Consider the following 27,501-nt stretch of genomic DNA (forward strand, 5'->3'; position numbering starts at 1 on the left):
GTTCATCTTCGTGCCTTTGTACATGAGGTAAGTGGATTAGCGACGGATTAGCAAGCTGAAGTGGCAATGGGCAGGGCACATACTACGCAGAACTGACGGCCTATGGGGCAGCAAGGTTCTTAAGTGGTGGCCGCGTATCGGAAAACGCAGCGTGGGACGTCCACCCACAAGGTGGACCGACGACATCATAAAGGTAGCAGGAAAGCGCTGGACGCAGGCCTATGTTCAACAATGGACATCCTAAATGATGATGATGATGACGCTAGGCTTTGAAATCTCCCACGCTTGCTACCAAGGGCCCCTGAGGATATGCCGGCTGTTAGCTCTCCTCATAATGCTGCCAAGCGTGTTCATCTTCGTGCCTTTATACATGAGGTAAGAAGCTAGAGTCTTCTTCTTGTGATGTCGACAACAAACGTACACAGCGTCAGCCCAAAACTCCGCCACAAGAATGGCGTTGTCAGTAGCCTTCATAAAATTTTCCTGCATGCAGTTGTTTGGGCACGCAGGGCAGACATTATGCTTCTTCTTTCTACTGGGGAACAAAATCAGAGAAGCTAGAGTTATAGGACGTCGTCCACTCAAAAGGTCGCAGGAAGGCTCTAGATGCAGGCCGTAACCAACCAGCCAATCTGGAATTCATTGGGGGAGGCCTATGTTCAGCAGTGTACGTCCTGTGGCTGAAATGATGACGATGTCAGTCGGAACGATCTTCTAGGCGTATTACAAAGAGTAAAACAATGTCAAGTAATTTAATACTATATCCTTATTAGGTATGATGATGACCCAAACTAAAAATATAGAAAGTTACGGAAAAAGTTAACCACTAAAATGTTATCCTATTTGTTCTTTAGTCTTTACAGCCCTAATATATTTTATTATCAGATGACTTGCATTTATGATTTATCTCTCTCACAATCTTGATACTAAATTTCTTTATACACATAATAAATTCCTATGTAGAAACCTTAAACGGTGCCAAATACTTTAAAAAACATGTACAATTTTATTCCAAAGGTGAATAACATTTTTGTTTCTACAAGGTCAGCACAAAACCCTGAAATAATGTATTGAATTCAGCACTTTTTGCTAAGAATGCTAAGCTATATGACGAATGCTAACGAATTTTATCAGACGAATAAAGGAGTAAAAGCAGTTCGAATAACAATTTTGACTTCCCTCCGTAGCAAAGCAGGAGACAGAAGGTATAAAAAGTACCGTATTTGCTACCGTAATAAGTTGCCCCCTAGTGCTAAAGTAACCCACTTTAGCACTAGGGGGCAACTTTGGCTCAACAAAAAAAAAAGAAATTGAGCAAACTATCGTTGCAACTAACTTAAAATAAATAGGTAGGCGTTATCGCCATTACTATGAAGATAATTATGGGAAACATTTTTTTTTGTTTTGAGCCAAAGTTGACCTCTAAGCTAAAGTAACCCGCAAATACGGTATTGGGGAAGCTTATGTCAGAGTAAATACAAATGAGTAGGTCATCTTCATAGAAACGCACCGAGCGCGGTTTGTATGTGAGCACGCCAATACGTATGCGGCGCGCACGCCCACACTGTCAAAATTTTGCGTGGATTATGTACAACAATTGACTTTAATGTTTCTTTTTGTCACTTCCAGGTACCGGGTGTTCTCCGGCCAAATGTACCCGATGAGCATGAGCGACATGCGGCTCATAGATAGCAGGATCTCCACGACTTGGTGCCAGGTAGGTGTGGCTTAACCCTTGCAATGCCGGCACTATTTATTTAATTTATTTAACGGCCTCCCCCAGTGATTTCTATAATGACCGATTGGTAGCGGCCATCCAGCACCCGGTCTTCCTACCTTTGAATATGATTTATCGCTGAAATGATGATGATGATGATGTCAGTCAACTGATTTATATGTATAAGTTCATAGTTTTACTAGCATCTTATTTTGTTTTATTTAGTTTATCACTATGAGCGGTTTCGAATATACGATCCGGAGTACATAGTCCGTGACTGATTCGGACGTAGTGTAAATCCTAACGTAATATTGCTACAATAATAGGTACATGATATTACATAAAATATGAATAGTCTTACATTTTTATAGCAAAACGCACAAATACTTTAAGGTACATGTAAACACTGCTTACATATAATGTAGAGACGTTAATGCCAAATAATTATATGCTAAACTACATCTGAATCGTTTACTACAATAGCACATTCAACATAATTTAAATAATGTGCTAAAGAAATCGGGTCACCAACTAGAAATTAACGTGAAAATGCGAACACCAACATGTGCCGATATTTTTGGCTCAATGTCAATTACCAATGATTAGCTAAATTTAATGCTGATTTTCCTGTTAATTCGTTAGTATTTTCTTCAGACGTATGGTGTATTAAAGTCTGACATAACCTGATATTTCATGGCAAAAGAAGATATTCAAGGATAAAACAAATTCAAATAGTTTATTCAGTACATAGGCGCTTTCTAGAGCACAAATATAGCTTGCCAGATAAGAAAAGACTATGAAAACCATACTAATAGCTAATAGTTAGCTTTTCAGGCTTAAGCCACTGAAGTAATTTAGTTGAAAGATATAGAGATAATTTGAGACCCAAATATTGGATTGTAAACGGATTAACAATCGTTATTTAAGCCTTTATATGACAGACTGAAATCAAAGCGGGTGAAGACGCGGGCAAAAGCTAGCGATAAATTAACCTAAATTACGAGCGGTAATTTTTCTTTTTTCTTTCTTTCTAATTCCGAGACAGTCTGTATAATCCAGACTCTACATAATATCTTTCTTCCATTCCATGTCATCTTTCATTCCTGCCATTGCAATCCCTGTAGACACAGGATAAAAATCCATACAAGCAAAACCGCGAGTCCAAGCCTCTCATCTTAAGTCACTTTATATGTATAAATACTTTATTATACAGTGTGTCCGGGCATGTAGTGATCAAACTTTAAGGGCGAAATCTAGGGACAATTTTATCGATAAAAATACTTCAAATTTGGGGCTTGACCCATTTATCGCAAAATTACAAGGATTTAAGTTACTAATTTTTAGTTTTCACCTCTTCCTTCAAAAACAAGTGAAAGCGTGGGTAGCTTAACATTAATAAGCAATTATTTTATATCATGCGATAGCCAATAACATTATCTTTTAGTAGAAGTAGAAAACAGACACAAGTTTTGTACACTTTATGGGAGTAAAAATGGATTTAATTAGAAAAATACATGACTTTTTTCACTTCTTTTTCAGTTATTTTCCAACACGAGAAAAACCAGGTCGTTAAGGTATATTTTATTTGCATTGTATTATTAGTATTTGAGCTATTCTACAAAACGAATGTAAATTTAATAGTCTACGTTTATTAGTTTCGAAGCTATTGTTGAACAAAGATTACCCTTCCCAGCGGTTTCCATAGAGCACGTGACATGCGAAAATGCACTGCCTGAAATAATCACACAACCTATTCCGATTACTATGGAAACCGCTGGGAAGGGATATCTTTGTTCAACAATTACGTCGAAACTAATAGACGTAGACTAATAAATTTACATTCGTTTTGTAGAATAGCTCAAATACTAATAATACAATGCAAATAAAACATACCTCAACGACCTGGCTTTTCTTGTGTGGGAAAATAACTGAAAAAGAAGTGAAAAAAGTCATGTTTTTTTCTAATTAAATCCATTCTTACTCCCTTAAAATGTATGAAACTTGTATCTGTTTTCTACTTCTGCTAATAGATAATTTTATTGGCTATCGCATGATATAAAATTTTTGCTTATTAGTGTTAAGCTACATACACTATCACTTGTTTTTGAAGGAAGAGGTGAAAACTTAAAATTCAAAACTTAAATCCTTGTAATTTTGCGAGAAATGGGTCAAGCCCCAAATTTGAAGTATTTTCATCGATAAAATTGTCCATAAATTACGCCCTTAAAGTTTGATCACTACATGCCCGGACACACTGTATAACCCGTTTTAGATGTTTATTGTTTTATCTTTATTTATATTAGGCTAAGACAGCGATACGTACAGATACCTTATCGGTCGTCGATTCACTGGCGAAACGATAAAAATGTGTTTGATGTTACATTTTATCGCCTATTCACAAGTTCTGTATTTACGGAATGCGTGTAATTGCGTTAAATATGTTTCAATGCATTGTATATGGTTATGCGATAATAAAACATCAATAAAGAATTATATTATTCGACGTATCAGCTACAATTTTTTGTTGGAAAATAGCATATAATATACTACTTATGATGCCATAGCGTTTATATCAATGGTACTACTCTTGTACTAGAGATACTTGCTCAGGACTTCATCCTATTATGTGGAAGTTTGTGAGAATGAATTGATGATGTATGTTTGTTACTCTTTCGCGCATAATATACTTAGATTTTGATGATATTGGAATACCTAGAGACAGTTTAAAACCCAGTTAAAACCATAGGATTAATTATTTTGCTTTTGCTTTTGCTTTCGTGGTTCGAATCCCGCCGTCAATAGACTATTAAATTGTGGCTAGCCCGCTGTAAGAGTGGACACAGGACTACAACTCTATATCTATAAAAGCGAAAGGTCACTGATTGACTGACTGACCCACTCACTCATCACGAAATCTCAGAAACTATAAGTGCTAGGAGTCTCAAATTTTGCATGGGAGTTCTTTTTAGAATGTTGCTCACTAAGACGGGATTTTGCAAAATTCAACCCCTAAGGGGGTAAAACGGGATCCACGCGTACGAACTACGAAGTCGCAGGCGACCGCTTATACTTAATATTCTTTTAAAAATATACTTAACTAAAACTTATCTTTTCTCAGAGCCAAGTGGTAAAGTCCAACACGACCTTCAACGCGTTCGTGGTGCCTGGCCAGCCGGAACTTCTGGATGAGCTGGTGCCAGTCTCCATGACGAGGCAGTTGGAGCTACAGGACGATATGAAGGAGTACTGGGGCTTCTACTTGCTGAAAGGGTCTACGGTCACGGTGTCCACTTGCGTAAGGTATGATAGAAATAGAAATAATTTATTGCGTTAAATAATAGGAAATAATTTGTGATTTATACGGGCGTTAGTCGTGGATCAGAAGTATGATCCTAATTTAACAGAGGCAAAAGTGAGAATTTGGTCTACAGGTCTCACGCTGGCCATATTTCTTCCTTAAGTTTGCTGTAAGTTGATGATAATGATGATACAAGGGTTATACGGTAGTGTAATTGACCTCTTTTAATTTCCTCTCTAAGTTCTTCCTTCTACGTGGTTCAAATCCCAGGTAGGGCATACATTACATAGCTTAATTAAAACCATTTTTGTATTATTTTCAAGTTTCCTGTTAATCAAATTTTCTTACTGTCTCATTTATACATATTATTAAAGTTTCTGAAGTTTACTAATTAGTCATCAGTATAACCTAAACATTGTAGCTTTAAAAATACCAAGAGTTACTTCATCACAATTATCAGCTGTAAGAACTAGAGTTAACTAAACTAACTCCCCAATCAAATCCCTTTTCCCAATTCCCCAGCTGGCCCGGAGCCTCCCTCATCATGATCAAAGGCTACAAACACCTGCAAGGCTGCGCCTACATCGGCGACGACTCCTCCGAAGAACTAGACGAATTACTGGAAGCCAACAAGAAGGGGCTGCTGTCCAACGACCTGCTCAAGCAGAAGATTCTGGAGCTGAAGAAGGTGGATGGGAAGGCTAATGATCCAGGTATGGAACTGCATTTTAGGAGATGGTTATTAGGGTTTTTTAAACGGGACTATTCCCACCTCTCGTTCCCACCACTGCAACTCCTGTGTAGCCAGGATCTACAGCTTGACCGCCAATAACCCAACCAGTGAAGGTCAAGTTTGTCCGGGGGAAAGTTAAACTGTCATTGGACCCGCAACGAAATTAATCAGAAGAACATAGGAGGAGTTCGAAATTAGGTTTTTCCCTCCATTGAAAAGCGGATGACAGGTGACAAACAAAGGTTTAAAACCTTTAAGAAAAGATTATGCACCACGGACAATAAATATCAGTTAAGGGGGCCTATCTTATAAGCAATTAGCAACTACCTGCCAATAATATAAAGAAGATGGATGCTAGGCTTGGTGGTTTGGGATTATTAGCATAGATGTGGTTTTGAGTTTGAATCCTAGAGGATTAAATGATAGGTAGATTGATGAGCATAAGTACGCACAGGGTGACCCTGTGCGTTCACGTGTACTGTGAGACCTCATAGTAATGTTTTTGAATACCGGCGTTAGACTCTTGTTCCTTACTTTACTGTTCCGCTATAAATATGTCCCATTTAAGACTTGAACCCTAGACCTAGGGTCTCGACTCTTTAATCACTAAATTACGAACTGAGGTGACATTTAAAATGTGATATCACAGAATAATAGTAAGGTAATATGTCGAAATGTCTACCAATTTGATCTTGACTTCATTTATTATCATTTACTAATCAATACGCCGAAGGATGAATAATAAAATGTGAGCCAGACATTTTATTTGTAGCGATAAGTAACTTATCGTAGGCAGACCTAAATAAGTAAAATATTATATTTATTTATTTACTTTAAATACAAGATCCCACAAGGTGGACCGACGACATGGTAAAAGTAGCAGGAAGGCGCTGGACGCAGGCTGCTACCAACCGGGCAACATGGAAAGCATTGGGGGAGGCCTATGTTCAGCAGTGGACGTCCTATGGCTGAGATGATGATGATGAAATATAAGATAGTCAAACAACCATTTATGAAAATACACTTTTCAAAAATGCCCAAAGCAGGATCAAATCTGATACCTAACTCATAGTGTCACTATGCCATCGGGTGTCGATTGTTTCTATGAGGATTATCATCCAATCTCTCTCGACAACCATTATCAGAGTATTGGCACGCGATTATATGCCTAATCAGCAGATGGTCCGATATATGATAAGCCTATATTGCCGTTTAGAATAAAAGCATTTCTATTAGATACAGGGTGTACGGTAAAGTTTGGTGAAACTTCTTCCACTGCTGCCACTTCCAAGTTGTACCGTTGTCCCGAAGTGGTGGTAGGGCAAGCTTTATAGGGACTTCTATAAGCGCCCTGAAATGGATCTACGTAATAAAGAATTTGAATTTAATACCACCTTATGTGACAACACACTCACAGGCTTACTTTCCTCCGGTACAAACTTGGGCCTCACTGGATGGACTTTATTGCCGGTCAAGCTGTAGATCCTGGCTACACAGGAGTTGCAGCGTTGGGATTGAGAGATGGGAATAGTCCCGTCTCCTAATATTCTTGTTTTAGTTCATGTACTAATTTTCATTCATGTCATTATTCATGTTTTTACTTACTTACGAGTACGCCCTGTATATTATAAAGATCTGTTATCAAAATTTCTAATCTATCACTATTAATATCACATTAAAACTTTCCATAATATGTATAATACAGGGTGTCCTAAAAACAACATCGATAGGCATCGCCATGGTCTCCCTAATATAAAATTTTGACCATGTTAAAAGTATCACCGTTTTCAAGATTTTTAAGTTTTTGTGCATTTTTAGAAAATTGCCACCTGTGATTACTTTTCTCATGCCATTTCTACAAAACTAAATGAGGATGTTTTTCAATCGAGTTTTTTTTCTTATCACAAGGGATAGTTGGGCTATAGGATAGGATAGATAATTGTAAAGATTATCTACTTTTGTTTAGTGTTGATGATACTGAGAACCAACCAAATTGTGATAAGTTTTCTAGAAATAAAATATTGTTAAATTCTTTCCAGGAGCGATGAAGAGGCATAAAGCGGGGGTAAGCTTCCACGACCCCAGCCATGGCGTCAACAACATCTCTTCGGATAACGTGCCCACCATGGATGTTACGGACCATGACCCTAAAGTAAATAAATACGTAGATAAATAAATACCTTGGAAATTTTACACGGTGCTTACTTACTATGTACTCTCAAACAAGAGATGAAATAGATGGAACCAGGCAATGGTATAAATAAATATCCTTAGACATTTTTAAACTGCGCCATCCCAAACTAAGCAAACCAAAACACTAGATAATCAAATAATGGGCGGGGATCAAACCCGTGACTTCTGGCATAGTAGGTTCACTAGGTTTGGTACGTCAAACATTTTGTTTTTGCAAACATGGCACACACAGAAGAGTTCTCAGCAACTGCGATGAATCGACAATAAAGAATTTGTCCTAATTTCTAACACCATAATATTTTCTAGACAAGCTCTTTCCACTGATGGGATAGTCCATTTTCATTTTGCAATACGCTGTTGGCTAGTCTTCCAAGAAATACCAAAAATCTATTGCTTTTTTAGCTACTGCCAATAATTATGATAATAGTTACGAAGTTACACGTCTTTATTTGAGCAATTATATTTTATTTATTTATTTATTTACATTGACAACAACACTACACTGTCATCACAGGACATCCCACTGCGACAGCGAAGACAACACATCAACATACATAACTAGAAACCACCTACATACAAACCTACACATAACATATAACAAATAATGATGCCTTTGTAAATTCACTCAGAGAACAAGAAAAAATATCTATTTTATCTGAAATTAGATTGTTTATTGTGTATCTGATATGTTTATGCATCCTTCCGTATAACATAAAAACATATCACCACTTATAATACTTATTACATTTTCTCCCATTACAGGAGCTCCGAGCAATCCTCGAACACTTCCACGCTCTCCGCCAAAAGGCCAAGGATGAGATGCTGAAGCACTACCGTCCGCCGTCCCACCTGATGTCCCTACCAGGATTGCATCGCCACCGGGACACTAATGTGGACCGGGACGAGAGGAAGTGGCTGTCTTTCAAAGGTAAATAGATAGATAGAACACATTTTATTGTACACTACACGAGACAAGAAAAGAAAGAGTGGAGGCTACATACCTATCGGAAAACGCAACGTGGGACATCCACCCACAAAGTGGACTGACGACCCCATATCGTGACTTCATGGGTAAAGTGATCTTTGGGCAAAAAGTTAATGGGTTAAAGATCCTGTTGGTGAGTAGTTTATTGATCAATCGATTGTTGGTGAACGGTTTCACAATCGTGGAAAGATTATTATCATTGAAGGAAGCCTAAGTTTAGTAGTGGACGTCCTGTGGCTGAAATGATGGTGATGAACATTAGTATTTTCCTGAACACATCACTCTCCGCCAGAAGGCCAAGGATGAGATGTTAAAGCACTACCGCCCGCCGTCCCACCTGATGTCCCTACCAGGATTGCATCGCCACCGGGACACTAATGTAGACCGGGACGAGAGGAAGTGGCTGTCTTTCAAAGGTACCAACATAAAGTAGCTGAAGCATTACTGTTTGCCATTTCACCTGATGTCCCCCGTCCCACTTGATAACCCCGTCCCACTTGATGTCTCCCGTTCCACCTGATGTCTCTCCCGGGATTGCATCGCCACCGGGACACTAATGTAGACCGAGACGAGAGGAAGTGGCTGTCTTTCAAAGGTAATTCTTAACTACCCTCAAAAGGTAACGGTAGTGTGGGTAGGCACTAGGTGGACCGATGATCTGGTGAAGGTCGCAGAAAGTACCTGGATGGGGGTATTGCAGGATCGTTCGTTGTGGAAATCCTTGGGGAAGCCTTTGTCCAGTAGTGGACGTCATTTGGCTGAAATAACTCCACGCTCTACGTCAGAAGGTAGGATGAGATGTTAAAGCACTGCCGGCCGCCGTCCCACCTGATGTCCCTCCCAGGATTGCATCGCCACCGGGACACCAATGTAGACCGGGACGAGAGGAAGTGGCTGTCTTTCAAAGGTACCAACATAAAGTAGCTGAAGCATTACTGTTTGCCATCTCACCTGATGTCCCCCGTCCCACTTGATAACCCCGTCCCACTTGATGTCTCCCGTCCCACCTGATGTTCCTGCCGGGATTGCATCGCCACCGGGACACTAATGTAGACCGGGAAGAGAGGAAGTGGCTGTCTTTCAAAGGTAATTCTTAACTACCCTCAAAAGGTAAAGGTATTGTGGGTAGGCCTCCCACTAGGTGGATCGACGATCTGGTGAAGGTCGCGGGAGGTGCCAGGATGCGGGTATTGCAGGATCGGTCGTTGTGGAAATCCTTGGGGAGGCCTTTATCCAGCAGTGGATGTCATTTGGCTGAAACGACTCCACGCTCTATGTCAGAAGGTAGGATGAGATGTTAAAGCACTACCGTCCGCCGTCCCACCTGATGTCCCTCCCAGGATTGCACCGCCACCGGGACACTAATGTGGACCGGGACGAGAGGAAGTGGCTGTCTTTCAAAGGTAAATAGATAGATAGAACACATTTTATTGTACACTACACGAGACAAGAAAAGAAAGAGTGGAGGCTACATACCTATCGGAAAACGCAACGTGGGACATCCACCCACAAAGTGGACTGACGACCCCATATCGTGACTTCATGGGTAAAGTGATCTTTGGGCAAAAAGTTAATGGGTTAAAGATCCTGTTGGTGAGTAGTTTATTGATCAATCGATTGTTGGTGAACGGTTTCACAATCGTGGAAAGATTATTATCATTGAAGGAAGCCTAAGTTTAGTAGTGGACGTCCTGTGGCTGAAATGATGGTGATGAACATTAGTATTTTCCTGAACACATCACTCTCCGCCAGAAGGCCAAGGATGAGATGCTGAAGCACTACCGCCCGCCGTCCCACCTGATGTCCCTCCCGGGATTGCATCGCCACCGGGACACTAATGTAGACCGGGACGAGAGGAAGTGGCTATCTTTCAAAGGTACCGACATAAAGTAGATGAAGCATTACTGTTTGCCATCTCACCTGATGTCCCACGTCCCACTTGATAACCCCGTCCCACCTGATGTCCCTGCCAGGATTGCATCGCCACCGGGACACTAATATCGACCGAGACGAGAGGAAGTGGCTCTCTTTAAAAAGTACTAAGATAAAGAGCACTACCGCTCGCCTTCCCACCTCATGTCCCCCATCTTAATTGATGTCACCCGTCCCACCTGATGTCCCTCCCAGGATTGCATCGCCACCGGGACACTAATGTAGACCGGGACGAGAGGAAGTGGCTGTCTTTCAAAGGTATATCTTAACTACCCTCAAAAGGTAAAGGTAGTGTGGGTAGGCACTAGGTGGACCGATGATCTGGTGAAGGTCGCGGGAGGTGCCAGGATGCGGGCAGCGCAGGATCGGTCTTTGTGAAAATCCTTGGGGAAGACATTTGTACAGCTGTGGACGTCATTTGGTTGAAACGACTCCATGCTCTACGTCAGAAGGAAGGATGAGATAATATGCTGAAGCTAAAGGTCTTAAAAATTCGCGCAAGAGTGAATGAATAGGCATTAAAAAGTTTAGTACTGTCGAATTTTTGCAGAATGACTCTGGTATTTGACTGAAATCCTACTATATGTTAAATGAAGTCTACGGTACACCGGCCCATTAAATGCTAATTGGGGTACTCTCGTCTCGAAGATACCCAGATTGTTTATGGTAGTTAAGAATTTTTGACTCTTATCGGTCATTCGATTAGAAAAGTTGAAATGAACTGCCAAGATTCATTGGTTACCCTTTTTGGAGTCAGTCTTATTTGTTTTGTGAATTATGTTGAATTTTTTTGTCGTTTTATTCCTGTAAGCAGTGTCCAATTTATTGCTGCGTGACAATACGAGTATGTACACCAACAAAAGAAGACATAAATTTAATCCAAGTCAATCTTGTTTCAGATCTTGAGAATAAGACGAGTGAAGAAGTGGACGAGAAAATTGAAATTCCTCACGAAGAAATTGCAATTGCTACTGTACCTGAAACCACAACGATTAAACTTGTGGAATCGACTACAACTTACAAAGCACACCCAAAGATTGAAGTCTTAGCAAAAAGTGATAAAAAACTAAAAAGTGATAGTGAAACTAAAATAGTTAATAATAATAGTGATAAAGAAAACAAAAAAAGTGATGGTGATGAAAGAACTTATGATAGAGTAAACAAAACTGTGATCAATAGTTTGGATGCTCCTGTTGTAGAGTTAAGAGAAGATGAAAAGAATCATACTGCAATGGTGAGTCAATATGTTTTAATTATAATAGAAATTGATAAACATTTAGCTGATTAAGTAAATAAATTAAGTACCTACATCCACGATGCACCATCTAGCGGTAAAAATTCGTAGGGTGGATCCCCGTCATTAGGATACTTGAAGGAATTAACAGTCCTAGATACTATCTCGTTTGGTGAAGCTTAAGGATAATGCAGAAAATAAACATTACCTTATCACCACAAACCATTGTCAAGGTTGCACAAACACGCGCCAATTTCATTCATTAGTCTTAATTAGTAGAAGCTTCTGCTAAATGACTTTTATCGTGCTCGTAAACATTCATCTACTCCGATTTATTAACTGCTTTAATTGGAGTTTATAATCAGTCAGTTTTTGCTCTCTTTTTTACTAGTCTAGGAAACTAAGTCCACTTATTAAAGCGCACTGTCACATGATTTATTTGTATTGTCTCGTGTTTAGTTCTTCTTCTTTACCTGGCTCTTTCCTATTTTATTTGGGGTCGGTCCTGGGTCGTCTCACTGTTGACTTGCTCTCCTCTTTCCTCTTTGAGGTTCTTATTTACTACGAACATCCATGTGATTCGGGGTCTTCCTCGTACTTGGGGATTAGTTACGATTTTAGCATTACTGTATCAAAAATCAAAATAAAAATCAAAATTATCTTTATTTGTTTAGACTAATTAAATTAGTTCTTGCAAATCGTCAAATGCTCTTAAGGAGCCTATACATGTCTCATTCTTTTTTTGCCCTACCAGCGCTTCGAGACAATACCTCTACTAATAGAGGTATTACCGCAATGATGAATGTAAAGCTATTTCGTCGATACAGCTACGAAACCCTAAAATGAACATAGCATTATTGTAAACATTAACCAGTTTTGTCTTGTAGTTTCACCCGCGTGAATTTTGGTCTGTCTCAGAAAGATATACCTAGCCTAATTGACTCGGATTAATGTAGCTCGATCTTTGCGAGATCGAATCAGCAATGAGGAAATCCGTAAACGAACTAAAGTCGCTGACATAGCCCGACGGATTAGCAAGCTGAAGTGACAATGGGCAGGGCACATAGTACGCAGAACTGACGGCCGATGGGGCAGCAAGGTTCTGGAATGGAGGCCGCGTACCGGATAACGCAGCGTTGGACGTCCACCTACAAGGTGGACCGACGACATCGTAAAGGAAGCAGGGAAGCGCTGGACGCAGGCCGCTACCAATCGATCAACGTGGAAAGCATTAGGGGAGGCCTATGATCAGCAGTGGACGTCCTATGGCTGAAATGATGATGATGATGATGATGAATGTAGCTCTCTCTCTACGTGTCTAATCTGTTCATCTGTACTAGAGATTACTTCTTGTAAACATACCAACTGTGCATCTTTATTTAGTGTAAAATCAGCCAACAAAATCGTGTCACCAGTACACCGGAGCGCGAGGTCGCAATCACAGTTGATTACGATCTACATCTGTGTGAGGTTAGCACAAAGCAGGTTCTGTCATCTTCCAGCTAGCAATGATTTAAATCAGAATCATTTAAATGCGGTCTAGCCCTTGAATTATATTAAACTGCTTCCTAGAAAAGGACGGTTCATAGCTTCAGATTTTAGACAACTACTTCCTCTTTTGTCGTGGCAATGTTGCTTATATTACCAAAATTAAGAATAGCCGTGTAGGGGATATTTTTGTATTATTATTGTTCATGGATCACCATTATTATTGTTCAGGGATTATGTGCCACGTTATGTATTTTTGTGACGTCGCAGAATATCTGATCTTTTACGTGCAAATTGACGCTAGACAGACATAACGTCTTGCTTTTTAGAGGAATTCCTCAATGTCACACGATAGTAAAATATAGTCAAAATACTACAGTGTGAGTCACGTTAAAGTGTACATATGAAAACAGATGAAACTAGACCTATTTTTATCGACAAAAAAGAGGTCAAAAAATTTTTGAGATTTTTTTTTAATTTTTTATAGAATTTTGTTTCTTCCAATTACTTATTGTAAAGAAAACGTAATAACTTTTAAACTAAGCGGTATATCCTGATAAAATAAAAACAGTAATAATGCTAGATAATAGGCGATACTAAAAAAATACATAAAATACACAAAAAATGCCAACAAATAATAAAAAATGATACTTTTTAAAAAAAATCTGCTTTTAAATTCGTGTTTTTTTGGTTATTTGATAAATTTCTCCAAAAAATGCCCCTATAACAGGTGGTTTTTATTACTTTGTATTATTCTCTATCGTATTATCTTTGTAAAACCAAAAATCGCATGTCTCTATCCCTATCACAACATTTGCTATGATCGTTTGAACAAAGGCCTGCGACAACATTATTCTCCGCTACAGGTAGAGACAATTTTAATTTAAAACTAAAATGCTTATTTTACTTCGAAATCTTTTGTTTTTATTTGAAATCTAACTTGTCTTTATCAAAATTACAAATCTAGAGCCATTTTCAGTTTCGTTGTTAACGAAGCGTTGAATGGCGCGCCCGGAGAGGCTTAGTTCAAACGATCATTGTAAACGTTGTGATAGGGATAGAGACATGCCATTTTTGGTTTTATGAAGGCAATACGATAGAGAATAATACAAAGTAATAAAAATCACCGGTTATAGGGGCATTTTTTTGAGAAATTTATCAAATAACCAAAAAACACGAATTTAAAAGCAGATTTTTTTCAAAAAGTATCATTTTTTATTATTTGTTGGCCTTTTTTGTGTGTTTTATGTATTTTTTTAGTATCGCCTGTTATTTAGCATTATTACTGTTTTTATTTTATTAGGCTATACCGCTTAGTTTAAAAGTTATTACGTTTTCTTTACAATAAGTAATTGGAAGAAAAAAAAATTCTATAAAAAATTTAAAAAAAATCTCAAAATTTTTTTTACCTCTTTTTTGTCGATAAAAATAGGTCTAGTTTCATCTATTTTCATATGTACACTTTAACGTGACTCACACTGTATTAGCAAACGTAACAAGTACACACATAGCACATACAACGATATTCTGGTACATACTTACCTTTAAGTAAAGAAATACATGGTTTAATATTGTCAAGAATCTTTTCTTCTTTAATTACATTTTATGAGTTGAGGAGGAGGAGGAATATTTTTATTTAAATTCCCAGTCCTAGTAATATTCCCTGAACATTTCCACGTTCAGCAATCTTTCCGACAGTAATAATCGTTGGATCTAAACCGACCTTCACGCACCATTACGCATACTATGCATAGCAAATCGATCGTAGTAAATGCCGGCCGCGTTGTATGATGTCATACATCTCATTTGATGTGCTCTATCAATAACATATTCATTAAAACCGTATGTTTGTCATTAACATATTATGTTTGTTTTAATTGATCCTTTTAATTTTTGCCGACTTAAAGACGTAGAGTTAGTTTGAGACCCTGAAAAAACGCAGGAAAGTTTTCATCCCGATTTTTTAGGAGGAACAGTTCTGTGATAGACTGGAAAAAATCTTTACTGTGATTCTTAATCCCGAAAATCAGAATTCTGATTCACTCGACTCCGACTGTAAACTTTTTGTTGGCAAATAAAATAGTTTTTGCTTTTTTACTTTAACTTACTTTTACTTTTACTCTATCCCGAAAGAACGCTCGCTATACCGAATATCGTTAGTCCGAACGCACGGAAGACTGAAGGCGCGGAATACCGAATAACTCTAGCTATGTTTTAGATAGACGAGACGCGAGACTTTTTGATAGACCGACCAAACTTTAGGGCGAAGCTTTTTAGATACAGCGAGATGGACTGACGACCTCATAAAGGGTATCATAGGTAGCAGAGAGGTGCTGGATGCAGGCCGCTACCAACCGGGCGATGTGGAAATCATTGGGTGAGGTCTATGTTCAGCAGTGGACATCCTGTGGCTGAAATGATGATGATGAAGGTGTATCTTTAATGTAATTGTTTTTACAGATGATAGAGACAGACGATCAAACCTCCAAAGAAGTGTTTGAAGATGTCCTGAAGAGGCTACAGGCTTTAGGACCGAAGGGCAAGAGGGTTCTCGTGAAGCTACATGCTACTATGGGTGTGGAGTATAATGAGGTACGTATTAAGTTTATAGTGGTATTCTATACACTGTAAATGTTAATTTTTCATGCTCTTTCTTATTATCTACATTAATATTTACCCCTAATTCAAACCCACATGCATTAAGCCAAAAAGACCGTTCAAATTATTTCTTATTTCGTTAAATTTATTCCTAATCAATTCGAGGAAGTTCTTTGCCTGCTTCTCACCTGACGGAAAGTGATCTAGCCGAAGGTGATAGCGAGCCACCCAGAATTCTCAGCACAGAAAAACTGGCTATCTTACCTCCAACTTCTGTAAAACAGCAATACTGTATTATTGTTGTTTTGGCAACAGACTTAGGAAAGATTGTGGTAGCTAAACAGGCGGACTTACAACTCAATCCCAGCAGAAAACTTTGCTCTCTCTGGGAATCGAACCCAGAACCATAGAGGGAGTTATAAACCTTTGTAACTCTGAATGCCACATTGTCACAATGTCATATTGTCACAATGTCATATTGTTTACCCTGCCCCCCTAGACAAAACGCACTTTTTGATCGAATCGAAAGTCGAATCCGTCAAAACTCCATAGGTACAAAAAGGGGGTTTTTCGACCACTTTTCGACTGGTTTGCGATTATTATTTGCACTTTGTCTAGACCCACTGATTGTTAAGGTCACGGAAACCATAACCATATAAGAACAAAGTCGCAATGAATGCAATCAGTGCAAGTCAGGCGTGTCAGATGTCCTCGTTCGTCAGGCGCAGTCGGGTCAAGTGCATTGTCTCATAAACATACAATGTGGACTGTGGACACTCCCTCTTTAGGGTTGCCAGGCTCAAACATGTCTTTGTAGGTATGGATGTTTGTATCATTCATCAATCATATTTCTTTTTTTTGTGAGTTTAGTGTGGTGTGCAATAAAAATTAGGTCTGTCTATGTCGACTTTTATACCGAAAAACTTTTTGATGTCACGGTGGCGTAATAAACGATTGCTATTTTTATTTCGGATGCCAGACCGAAATAGTTTTAATAATTAGACATAGGAAACGACTGAAATGAATGCTGGCATACGGGTGACGACAGCTACGCAAATGCTTGCGAATTACTGTGCAAGTGTTGAAGGTCGATTCCTGGTGGAGTCAGTATCACTATAGGTTCAGCCAAACCAACGCGATCACACGCGATCAGCCAGCGTGCAGCGATGGCGATCAACGCATTTAAGTCTGATCGCGTTGGTTTGGCTGAACCTTATCTCCAAAGTGTTTGCAAGTAGGCTTTTAAAAAGCACTTTTACACGTCCCAGTATAAACCCTACGACTGCTTCGGGACAATAAATTGGCCAGTGCTGAAAAGAAGCAGCGCAAGAAATTCGGTTACTATTGTGTCTCTTTTTCAAGAGTTTATAAAATATATTGATGCGAGCTAGGCAGTTAAACAGTAGTGAATGTTCATAAAGTCAAAAAAGTAATTTATTTTCTGAAACACAACTGCTAGCCAGCCGTCTGTTTAAATCTTGGAAAACCTTAAATTGTAGAAATTAATGTGTCTGGTTTCAATTGCTAATAATGAGGTTGATTGATGGAATGTAAGAAACTCTGGATGCTTTCCAATAAGCATTAATTGTTTGGTATTACCCAGGGAAATCCCTGGTATGTTTAATTTGCCAACGAGCAATAAAATAGTTTTAGACGTAACAATGTAAATAGTTTAGAAACTTCGAATACATTTTAATTGAAATAACAAAACGTATCAATTTTCGTATCCTGTGTGTGTGTGGTGTATTTAAATTAATACATTTTATAATAGAAACACGCCCGTATTTACAAACATTACTATGAGGTCTCACAGTGCGCGTGGACACACAGGGTGACACCCAATCACAGAGCTCTATTCAACGCTGTGCGTTCGATTTGCTGCTTCACTTAAGCAGGCATTGTTTGTGTATGTGTAGGGGTAAAATCGGAAAAAACAGTACAGACTACGGCTTGTCAATATAAACACTGTGAATTCTTATGTGATGCTAAAAAGGGTGGTTTTGCAACGAAACTGTATTGTCTGATATGCGGTCGTCTGTACACTATTCCAAGTAACTGGAGCTGTAAGGTGACTCATCAATAACAGACTGAATGCTGCGAACAATCGCTTTTATTGCGTTCCCAAAAAGGTTCTTTGGAAAATGGAGGGAAGTCGAACTTACTCCTCCTATGTTCTTCTGATTAATTTCGTTGCGGGTCCAATGACAGTTTAACTTTCCCCCGGGACAAACTTGACCTTCACTGGTTGGGTTTTTATTGGCGGTCAAGCTGTAGATCCTGGCTACACAGGAGTTGCAGCAGTGGGAACGAGAGGTGGGAATAGTCCCGTAGCAAAAAGGTTCATAACTTCTGAATCTTCTGATGCGTTGTTTTAAGAAATAAGCCATTAATGTAGTTGTTTGCTTCAGATATCTGCCGAAACTAACGAGGGCATAATGTCAGCAGTGAACGGAAATGATGAGGAGCTGGACAGGCTACGACAAGTGCTCGTAGAAGCTATTGATGAAGAGAAGACCAGGGCACAGAGGCAGCGTAAGTTTACAAAACAATGTACCTAGTATAGTTTTTAAGGTTGTAGATACTGGCTTCCACGAAGACTGATCCTGCGCCGCTTGCATCCAGGCACCTTCCGCGACCTTCACCAGATCGTCGGTCCATCTATAGTCTGGTCCGTGAGCACGTAGAATTTTGTCCAATGACCCCTAGCTACCCATCCTTATCGCTCGCGCGTAATTATATTGCTGTCGCGACTGTGCGACTGGCACCCGTAGTGAGTGTGCGAGCGCGATAGCAACATAATTACGCGCGAGCGATAAGAATGGGTAGCTAGGGGTCATTGGACAAAATTCTACGTGCTCACGGACCGGGCTTTAGTGGGAGGCCTGCCCACGCTACGTCTTCCAGCTCGTGGTCGCCACTCAAGAACTTTCCTGCCCCAGCAGAAATCCTTGGGGGAAGCCAGTCCAGCAGTAGACGTCTTTCGGCTGAAAACGAACGAACGAACGAACGAGATACTGGCTGCACAGGAGTTGCAGCGGTGGGAAAGAGATGTGATTGTGATTTATGTTCATTATTGCAAGAAATATTTGATTGATGATTGAGTATTGACCCCGAAGGTGACACTACCACTTTGACAGCAAATCAACATGCTAGAGTGTACCTACTCTAGTAGTTTTAAGTATACTCGACTATAGAAATATCATAGTAAAATGGAAGAGAAGTTCTATTGAGTTGGCGTAAAAGTTCATGTGAACGCACATGGTGTGCGTGCACACAAAATATAGCTAGTTTTGGGTCCCATACTGGCATAGGATCTTTTTCTGTTATTACGGTGTCAAAATATAGCTACTAGGACCTTTATTTTGATACCCCACTCGGTAGGTTTTGAGAAAAAAAATTTTTTTTAAGACATTATGGCGCCTTAAATCCGCCACTTAGATGTTTTTCAGTTTTAATATAGTCAGTGTCACTCACGAGGTCACGATTAAGACGAATCTAACGACACCTCTCACGCTAAAATCGGTTAAGCCGTTTAGGCTGTAGGCCGTGCCAAAGAAACATATTTTATATACATACTCGTACATACAATTACATACATTCGAAAAACATAACCCTCCTTCTGGTGCAGTCGGGTAAAAATGTGTTACTGTCCCTGCTTACTGTGGTCGCACTTGTACTAGTGGCACTTAAATACTATGTTTGCTAACGTTGCACAAGTAGGCTAGGCTAGCACAGAGTCAACGTTTAATGGTTCTTGCAGTTCGGAAGTAAATACAAAGTTATGTAGGCGTATTTAAATTTGATTTTCGAAAGAATTAACTATCTTGCTGTAGATAGCAGGCCTGTTCATCTCCGCGAGTTTACATCGAAAACAAAACACGCACGATGGCCCACCTACAGGATACTATTCGACAAGGCCTCACATACGAGCGAACATTGACTCACGCACGCGTATTCTTGTGTATGATGGATGAAAATAAAGAAAATGGTGTACTAAATACTGTGTAGTCTTTAACTGCCTAAATAATAATAAAAACACAGAATGTACTTTTTTAAGTTGCCTCAAGACACTGAGAGGTAAATAAGTAGTTAATATTATTCATGATAATTCATGCTAAATCATGTATTTCCTCCGCCATTTTCCGCAGTTTGGCACCTCACGTCACATAATTTTACCGAAGTCAGCCCTATAGCTTCGGCGCAGTGCCGATCACTGACGTTTGTCAACAAAATGGTGCTTGACTCTTGAGACAGGCTAAATTACACCATATTGTTAATGACATTGAGCATACATTTTTTTAAATACCTTCGCGAAGTAAAACTTCTGTACGTAGTATACTTATTATTATTCTGTGTAGATAGCTACATTATTTGTCAGTCTTTATTTTAGCTGGTTGACTTAAGACCATGAGATCGCGATAACAATTGATATCTGTTGTGTCTCGATTCGCTGGTAGGTACTTGAAGGGTTAATGATGTCAGATTAATTTTCTGGCAGGGATGGCATAGTCTGATGTCTTTGCAAGGAATACGAGTCTAGTGCCCGTTTTCACCATCAATCCCTATTTTTAAGTGACCCCTATGAAAACAAAATGCCTGTTATGGTAACACTATAGGAGTCACTTAAAAATAGGGATTGATGGTGAAAACGGGCATAAGTCATCTGTTGAAGATATTTTTAAAGTAAGATGACTTTGAATTCCTATAGATCTAGCCCTTAAGCGCCTAATTATAAATGTTGCTTCTGTTACTTTAGAAAAACGTCGCGACGCAAGGGAAGAAGCGAGAGCGAAGAGAGAACTGATGCTGGGTCAGGTAGACCTGAAGAAGGAGCTGAATGAAGATGATGAGGCGAGGGACTATGCTGCAGAAGAGGTTTGTATTGAATGATATTTTACTAAGCACATAATAGGAAAGTAGTTCTAAAGTTGTCTTTCGTAAAACCGTAAAACGATCATACATATTTACTTGTATTTGGGTGTATCAACTAATTAATCATCTACTTAGACCTCATAAAGGTAGCAGGAAGGCGCTAAATGCAGGCTGCTAGTGCTACCAACCGATCATTATGGAAATCAATGGGAGAGGCGTATGTTCAGCACTCAGCAGTGAACGTCCTATATGGCTCATATGATGATGATGAATCATCTACTTCTACCTATTTAAAAAATGAACTCCCTGCAATGAGGGTTTTCGCGATTGAAAAATCCGCCAGATGGCAATACGTAGACGGGAGGTCCAAATGCTGCATGATTGGTGGATTTTGACATATCTGTCAATGTCACGTCAAAAATAACCAATCATGCAGCATTTGGACCTCGCGTCTACGTATTGCCATCTGGCGGATTTTTCAATCGCGAAAACCCTCATCAATAAAGTATACTGACAAAGGTTGAGTTTCCTGAGACAAATTTTAAAGGGCAAGCTATATTTGGGACTCATTGAAGTGCCCTGACATACTAATAAAGATTTTGCACTCCAGGGTTTGAACCCAGACGGCGAAGCACTACACCATGAGCAACTCAACGAAACCACGCCATACGACATGAGCAACTCCGAGTTCTGGTCATCTTTCTCCAGCAGCGAAGAGGCGTTACTAGAGTGCGAGGGTCTGATCCTCAACCTGCCTCTGACTCCTCACAGCACCTGTCGAGCTGACGCTTCGGATGAGGAGACCTTGGCTGCTTCGAGGGCTAACGCTTTGACTTATAGGTATGTATCATCTATCATCTAAGTAGCTCAGATGGAAGAGCATTTACCGCGCAAGCGTGAGGCCGTGGGTTCGACTCCCGCCGTAGGCAGTTCAATTAATTTATAATGTATTATCAGGTCATTTAGTCTTCACTGCAGGAGCACGACCCTTTCATATTTATCAGAAGCAACTGGAGGATTTTTCTAACGGTTCCCTAGTTAGCGTCACTCAGCGAGTTAGGAAAGGTTGATTCTTGAAATGATGAGTTTTTAGAAGATAGCTGGTAATGACTTGATGGAAAAAGTTCTGCTCTATCGGACTTCTTTGGAAACGCATAAAAAGTGATGTCATTGCCAGGAATTTTGTTAATCATCATCATCAATAGGCCAATAGCCAACAAGATTCCATTAACATCATTGGGGATTTCCAGATTGGCCGGTTGGTATCGGCCTGCATCCAGAGCGCCTTCCTGCAATCTTAATAAGGTCTAGGTTAGACGACATTGTGGGTGGACATCCCACGTTATAGTATTTGGTTGTACTTTTCAGAACGTATAAAGACCCTCCTTGACAACAAACTTATAGACCTTATTGCCTTTAAGTAAGGTAATAAGTTATTATTGCTTCGAAATCAAAATATGGGTCAACGTCAAAAATCAAACAAGACACCTCCAAACATTCCGCTCGACTATAAAAGGCCTAGAAACTTCAATATGTGCATTGCTTGCCTAGAATGTTGTACTGTATGTAATTCAGACCCAATTTATTGTTGAATCACAGGCACTCCTGGACATGCATGGGTAGTTTGATGCCATTTAAATTTAAATCGCTGTTCACTATTATATGGGTTTGGTACTATTGTTCAATCAAGTGTAATGTGGTATTGTGATATCTATTTATTAGTTTAGTGTCGTGAGAATTTCATTTATTACTTTGCACAATGATTAGGAACGTTAACAAAAAAGTGGACTTTTGTTTATTTGCGTTCTCTGTTATTGTCTGGTAATTGTCCTTTAGGTGAAAAATCCTTTATTTGCATTGCAAATTTTATGGTTTATTAAACATTACTCATCATAACCGTTGCAGTATGTACATTTACGTATAACAAAATATAGACGAAGGTTATCTATTTCCGGTTGTACATTTTGGTGTGTCAAAAATAGTCATATAAATCATGAGTAATTTCTTCAATGTCCCTTGCTGCCGCAACATCTGTAGCATCAAGATTAATGAAGGCCTTATCAGGATATTTATTTATTTATGTGAGGGTTATGTTCTTGCAATGGAGAATACATAACCTGATAATAGCAATGAATGTGCTGATGATGATGATAAAGGAACAGATCACAGAAACTAAAGGGAGATGTGACAAGGGTGCGGGGCCGATGTCGCAGCAATATGCCCAAAAACAGAACACATTGCTCGCGACAGCAATGATGACAGCAGCGACGTCATAATGTAAACAGTTTACATTGCTTGCGTAGTCATCATTTCAGCCATAGGACATCCACTGCTGAACATAGGCCACCCCCAATGCTTTCCATGTTGATCGATTGGTAGCGGCCTGCGTCCAGCGCTTCCCTGCTACCTTTACGATGTCGTCGGTCCACCTTGTTTCCGGTACGCGTACGCTTGCGTAGTACTAAAGATTATTCGAACGTTGAGTACTGATACCGCAGTGGATAATGATCACATATTTTAATTACTTTGTGTGTGTGAATTTCTAATGAGTTTCGAACTCAGCGCATTAGTTGGCATCTCTCAAATATAACAATCCCTTTTCACTTTCTCAGGGTCCCATCGAACGGCTACTACTTCTTCGTCTTCAACTCAGAGAACGAGGTCCAGACGAACTTCATTAAGGCTCGCTTCGACCTCCAGAAGACCAGATACGACGTCGCCAAGACCAAGCTGAGGGAATGCATGAACAGTACCAACAAGTGTGACTTGTCTTTGGACCTTTTCTCCAGTCAGAAGGTAAGAATATAATATCTTTCTATCTATATATATAAAAGAAAGTCGTGTTAGTTACTCCACTTATAACTCAAGAACGGCTGAACCGATTTAGCTGAAAATTGTCAGGGAGGTAGTTTAGAGCCAGGAGAAGGACATAGGATACTTTTTATCCCGTTCGAAATTAAAAAAAAAGTCTGCTTATTTATTGCCATTAAGGCGGAACAAAGTTCGCCGGGTCAGCTAGTCTTTTATAATATCTTTTTTCTATCGTGGCGTATCTAACGCCCGTATTCACAAACGATGCTTGCTTAAGTGAAACAGCAAATCGAACGCACAGCGTTGAATAGAGCTCTGTGATTGGTTCGTGTGTCACTCTGGCCTGTGCGTCCACGCGCACTGTGAGATCTCATAATAATGTTTGTGAATACGGGCGTATGGCTTCTCCTGACATACCTACTAATACTATAAAACTGAAAAGTTTGTTTGGTTGAAAAAGCTTTTTGTGTTGGGTAGCCTTTTTATCGAAGGCCATACATATGTAATATAAAAAGCTAGGGAGACCATGGCGAGGCCTATCGATGGTAACTGGGTTATCCATTGTTTTTGGGACACCCTGTATACCATCACGCATCGACCAATAGGAACGGAGCGTCAACGAAAAATGTTGCAAAAACGGTAAAAGTTATTCAACCTACATTTTCGAGAAAATTGAATTTCGTACACGAGTTTCACTGCTAGCCAGGAATAATTACGTGGTTCCTTGTTTCGGTAATGACATTCTAAGGCTGGGTTCCACGATCTTACTGTAACGTTAACAAACGTCAAAAATCTGTTAAACTCCATACAAAAAACACCGGTTATCGTTACTCAGCCTAAATCTCTCTACATATAAAATGACCTTGTCGCACTATAAGTCATTCTTTCATTCCAAAAATAACTTACTAATACTGATAGTGTCTGGGTCGCTATAGGGTATTCATTCTATAGTCATTCATTCTTCACTTCCCTTTTTATATTTTAAACAATTTGCCCTCTGATCTCCAAGAGTTGTTTGAAAGAGACCGCTTCTTAGCGATAAGACTAAGTACTTGGATTATGCCGTTCTATTTTTTCGTGATAAAAAGGACCTACCTACTATCTAACCTAATATAGGTACCTACAGGGTGATTGTTATCAGTATCCAATTTTTTTTAATAAGTTCTATAGAACAATTTAACAATGTAACTTTAGTATTTTTCGCAAAAAAAAATATTGTAAATGTAATTCGCGGGTACCCATATCTTAATTTTTAAAGGTTAAGGCTTATTTTCGGGTGTAATGAGGATCATTTCGATTTTTAGCTGTGAATGCAGATTTATAGGGCTAAGAAATCCTTAATACACAGTGCAAAAATTTTTGTTCTACGACAAAAATTGACGAAGTTATGGCCAAATTACTAAAAAAGTTCACTGACCGCCCGGCGCGGGGACGATGACGTCATTATATCCGATCCGAACGCTGCCAGCGTACTGCGTGGATAGAAAATATTTTTTTCTAGCCAAATTATCAGTTTTAGAGAAAAACTTGTAATGACATTTATTCATCAGAATAAAGTAAGCTATCGATAGGTAATTTTTAAAAATGGAAATTGTGAAAAATAACGCAAAAAATCCATACGCTCATACGATTCAATGGCACGCAGAGACGCGATTGGGGTCTCCGCGGTGGTATATTTGGCGATTTATTCAAATAAAGTGTACATAAGTGTTGTTAGAGTCATATCTTCTTCCAAGTAAAATATAAAAATGTATAAGTATTAATTTATTTACTTCTAACAATAAGGTATAACTTCTAACAATAAGACATTGCTATGAAAATCATTTCGATGTACACTTAATAGTTAATACCTACCTGTTATTTAGTTTTTCTGAGTTAAACCTACGCACCTACCTATCTATTCGCCGTTCCCATGGGCGGGCCAGCTGCTGCAGGAAAGGACAGCCGCTCCGTGCTGGAAATCTATTTAATCTTAGCCTAGAAGCTGGGTATGACTACCCCGCCCCTCTCCTCTCCCCAGGTCATAAGCTGGGCATGACTTCCCCCTCGGCCAGAAGTTGGGTATGATTTACCCACCCCCCCCCCCCCCCCCGGCCCGAAACTGGGTATGACTTGACCCCTCCCCCTCCCCCCAGGCCAGAAGCTAGGTAAGGCTTGCCCCTACCCCCAGGCCATAAGCATAAGCTGGATATGACTCCCCTTCGGCCAGAAGCTGGGTATGACACCCCCCCCATGCCAGAAATGCCAGAAACTGGGTATGACTTGACCCCCCCCCCCTCCCCCAGGCCATAAGCTGGGTAAGGCTAGCCCCTCCCCCCAGCCCTAGAAACTGGTTATGACTTGACCCCTCCCCCCCCCTCTCCCCAAGCCAGAAGCTGGGTAAGGCTAGCCCCTTCCCCCAGTCCATAAGCATAAGCTAGGTATGACTCCCCCTCGGCCGGAAGCTGGGTATTACTTACCCCCCCCCCCCCCCAGGCCAGAAACTGGGTATGACTTGCCTCTCCCCCCTCCCACCAAGGCCAGAAGCTGGGTAAGGCTTGCCCCTCCCCCCAGGCTATAAGCTGGGTATGACTTATCCCCCCCCCCCCCCCCCAGGCCAGAAACTGGGTATTAGCATCATATTATGTATTATTATGTTCAATACAAACAATCATTAAGTTACACTCACCCCAACCGCGTCTCCGCATTGCATCGAATCCTATGAAAATGTGGTTTTTGGACATAGCAATACTTATTTTTCACAATTTTTATTTTTAAAAATTACTGGTCGATAGGTTACTTTATTTTGAAGAATAAATGTTATTAAAAGTTTTTTTCTAAAACTGATAGTTTAGCCGGAAAAAAATATTTTCCATCCCATTAGTACGCCGGCTGCGCCCGATTCGGATATAATGACGTCACGCGGCCTTGCGTACGTTGACTTTTAGCGGCAAAAACGGCCTATGTTTATTACTTAATATCTTCGTAAGTAATGGTCCGATTTGGATAATTCAAAAAGATATATCTTTCTTATGTCTTAAAGATTAACGTAGATACTAGTTTTATTGAATTTTCTACAACAGTACTGATCCTCATTAGACATAATGGTACCATTATGTCTATTAAGCTTTGTAGTTAAGTGTGTACGTATTTTTCTTTAAACAAAACAAATTATCCATGTGTTTCAATTTTGAATCCACGTCGCTGCACGTGCTGTAAAAATAATTAAATATAAAAAAAAAATGCTTTACCTAAATCGACAAAGTTACTGATTCTGAGTCGATCCTAAAAAGGATACTGATTGCAAAGTCACCCTGTATATAAGATGCTAATGTTAAGATTTAAAATTTATTACGTTGCCCTAATTATTTCTTATTTCACAGGTAGTCTTGGAGGTGCCTCTAAGAAACAACGATTCGCTATGGAACGAGCAATTTGTGATCATATCAGAGTGTGAGCCTCGGAAATCTTTGTACTTGGCGTGTGTAATAGCGGTGCCAATACTGATCATGATGTTCGCTTTCCAGTGAACTTTGGTTTGTATAGGCCGCTCAACTAAAGTTGAGGCGAGCGCGTACTCACACTGAAATATTTGAATACCAAGGGCCTAATGTGAGTTTTCGTCAAAAATGATATTAAATGTATGACGGATTGTACACCG

At 39.7% G+C, this 27,501-nt stretch overlaps 2 protein-coding genes across 2 annotated transcripts in view; both read left to right on the forward strand.

The window, feature by feature from the left end:
- Nucleotides 1–27,501, forward strand: part of LOC135083494 (juvenile hormone epoxide hydrolase-like) — a 118,369-nt gene that overhangs the window by 64,699 nt on the left and 26,169 nt on the right. The gene's annotated exons all lie outside the window — the stretch shown is intronic.
- On the forward strand, nucleotides 245–27,456 carry LOC135083234 (uncharacterized). Its single transcript, XM_063977972.1, has 15 exons — nucleotides 245–375; nucleotides 1,630–1,717; nucleotides 4,836–5,017; nucleotides 5,538–5,728; nucleotides 7,788–7,900; nucleotides 8,704–8,869; nucleotides 10,267–10,329; nucleotides 11,027–11,116; nucleotides 11,758–12,092; nucleotides 16,041–16,172; nucleotides 18,587–18,710; nucleotides 20,935–21,053; nucleotides 21,661–21,890; nucleotides 23,663–23,846; nucleotides 27,224–27,456. The coding sequence occupies exons 1-15, from the start codon at nucleotides 245–247 to the stop codon at nucleotides 27,368–27,370; spliced, it is 2,295 nt and encodes a 764-aa protein (XP_063834042.1). The 3' UTR covers nucleotides 27,371–27,456.

This window comes from Ostrinia nubilalis, chromosome 23 (genome assembly GCF_963855985.1).
Source record: "Ostrinia nubilalis chromosome 23, ilOstNubi1.1, whole genome shotgun sequence".
NCBI classification, from domain to species: domain Eukaryota; kingdom Metazoa; phylum Arthropoda; class Insecta; order Lepidoptera; family Crambidae; genus Ostrinia; species Ostrinia nubilalis.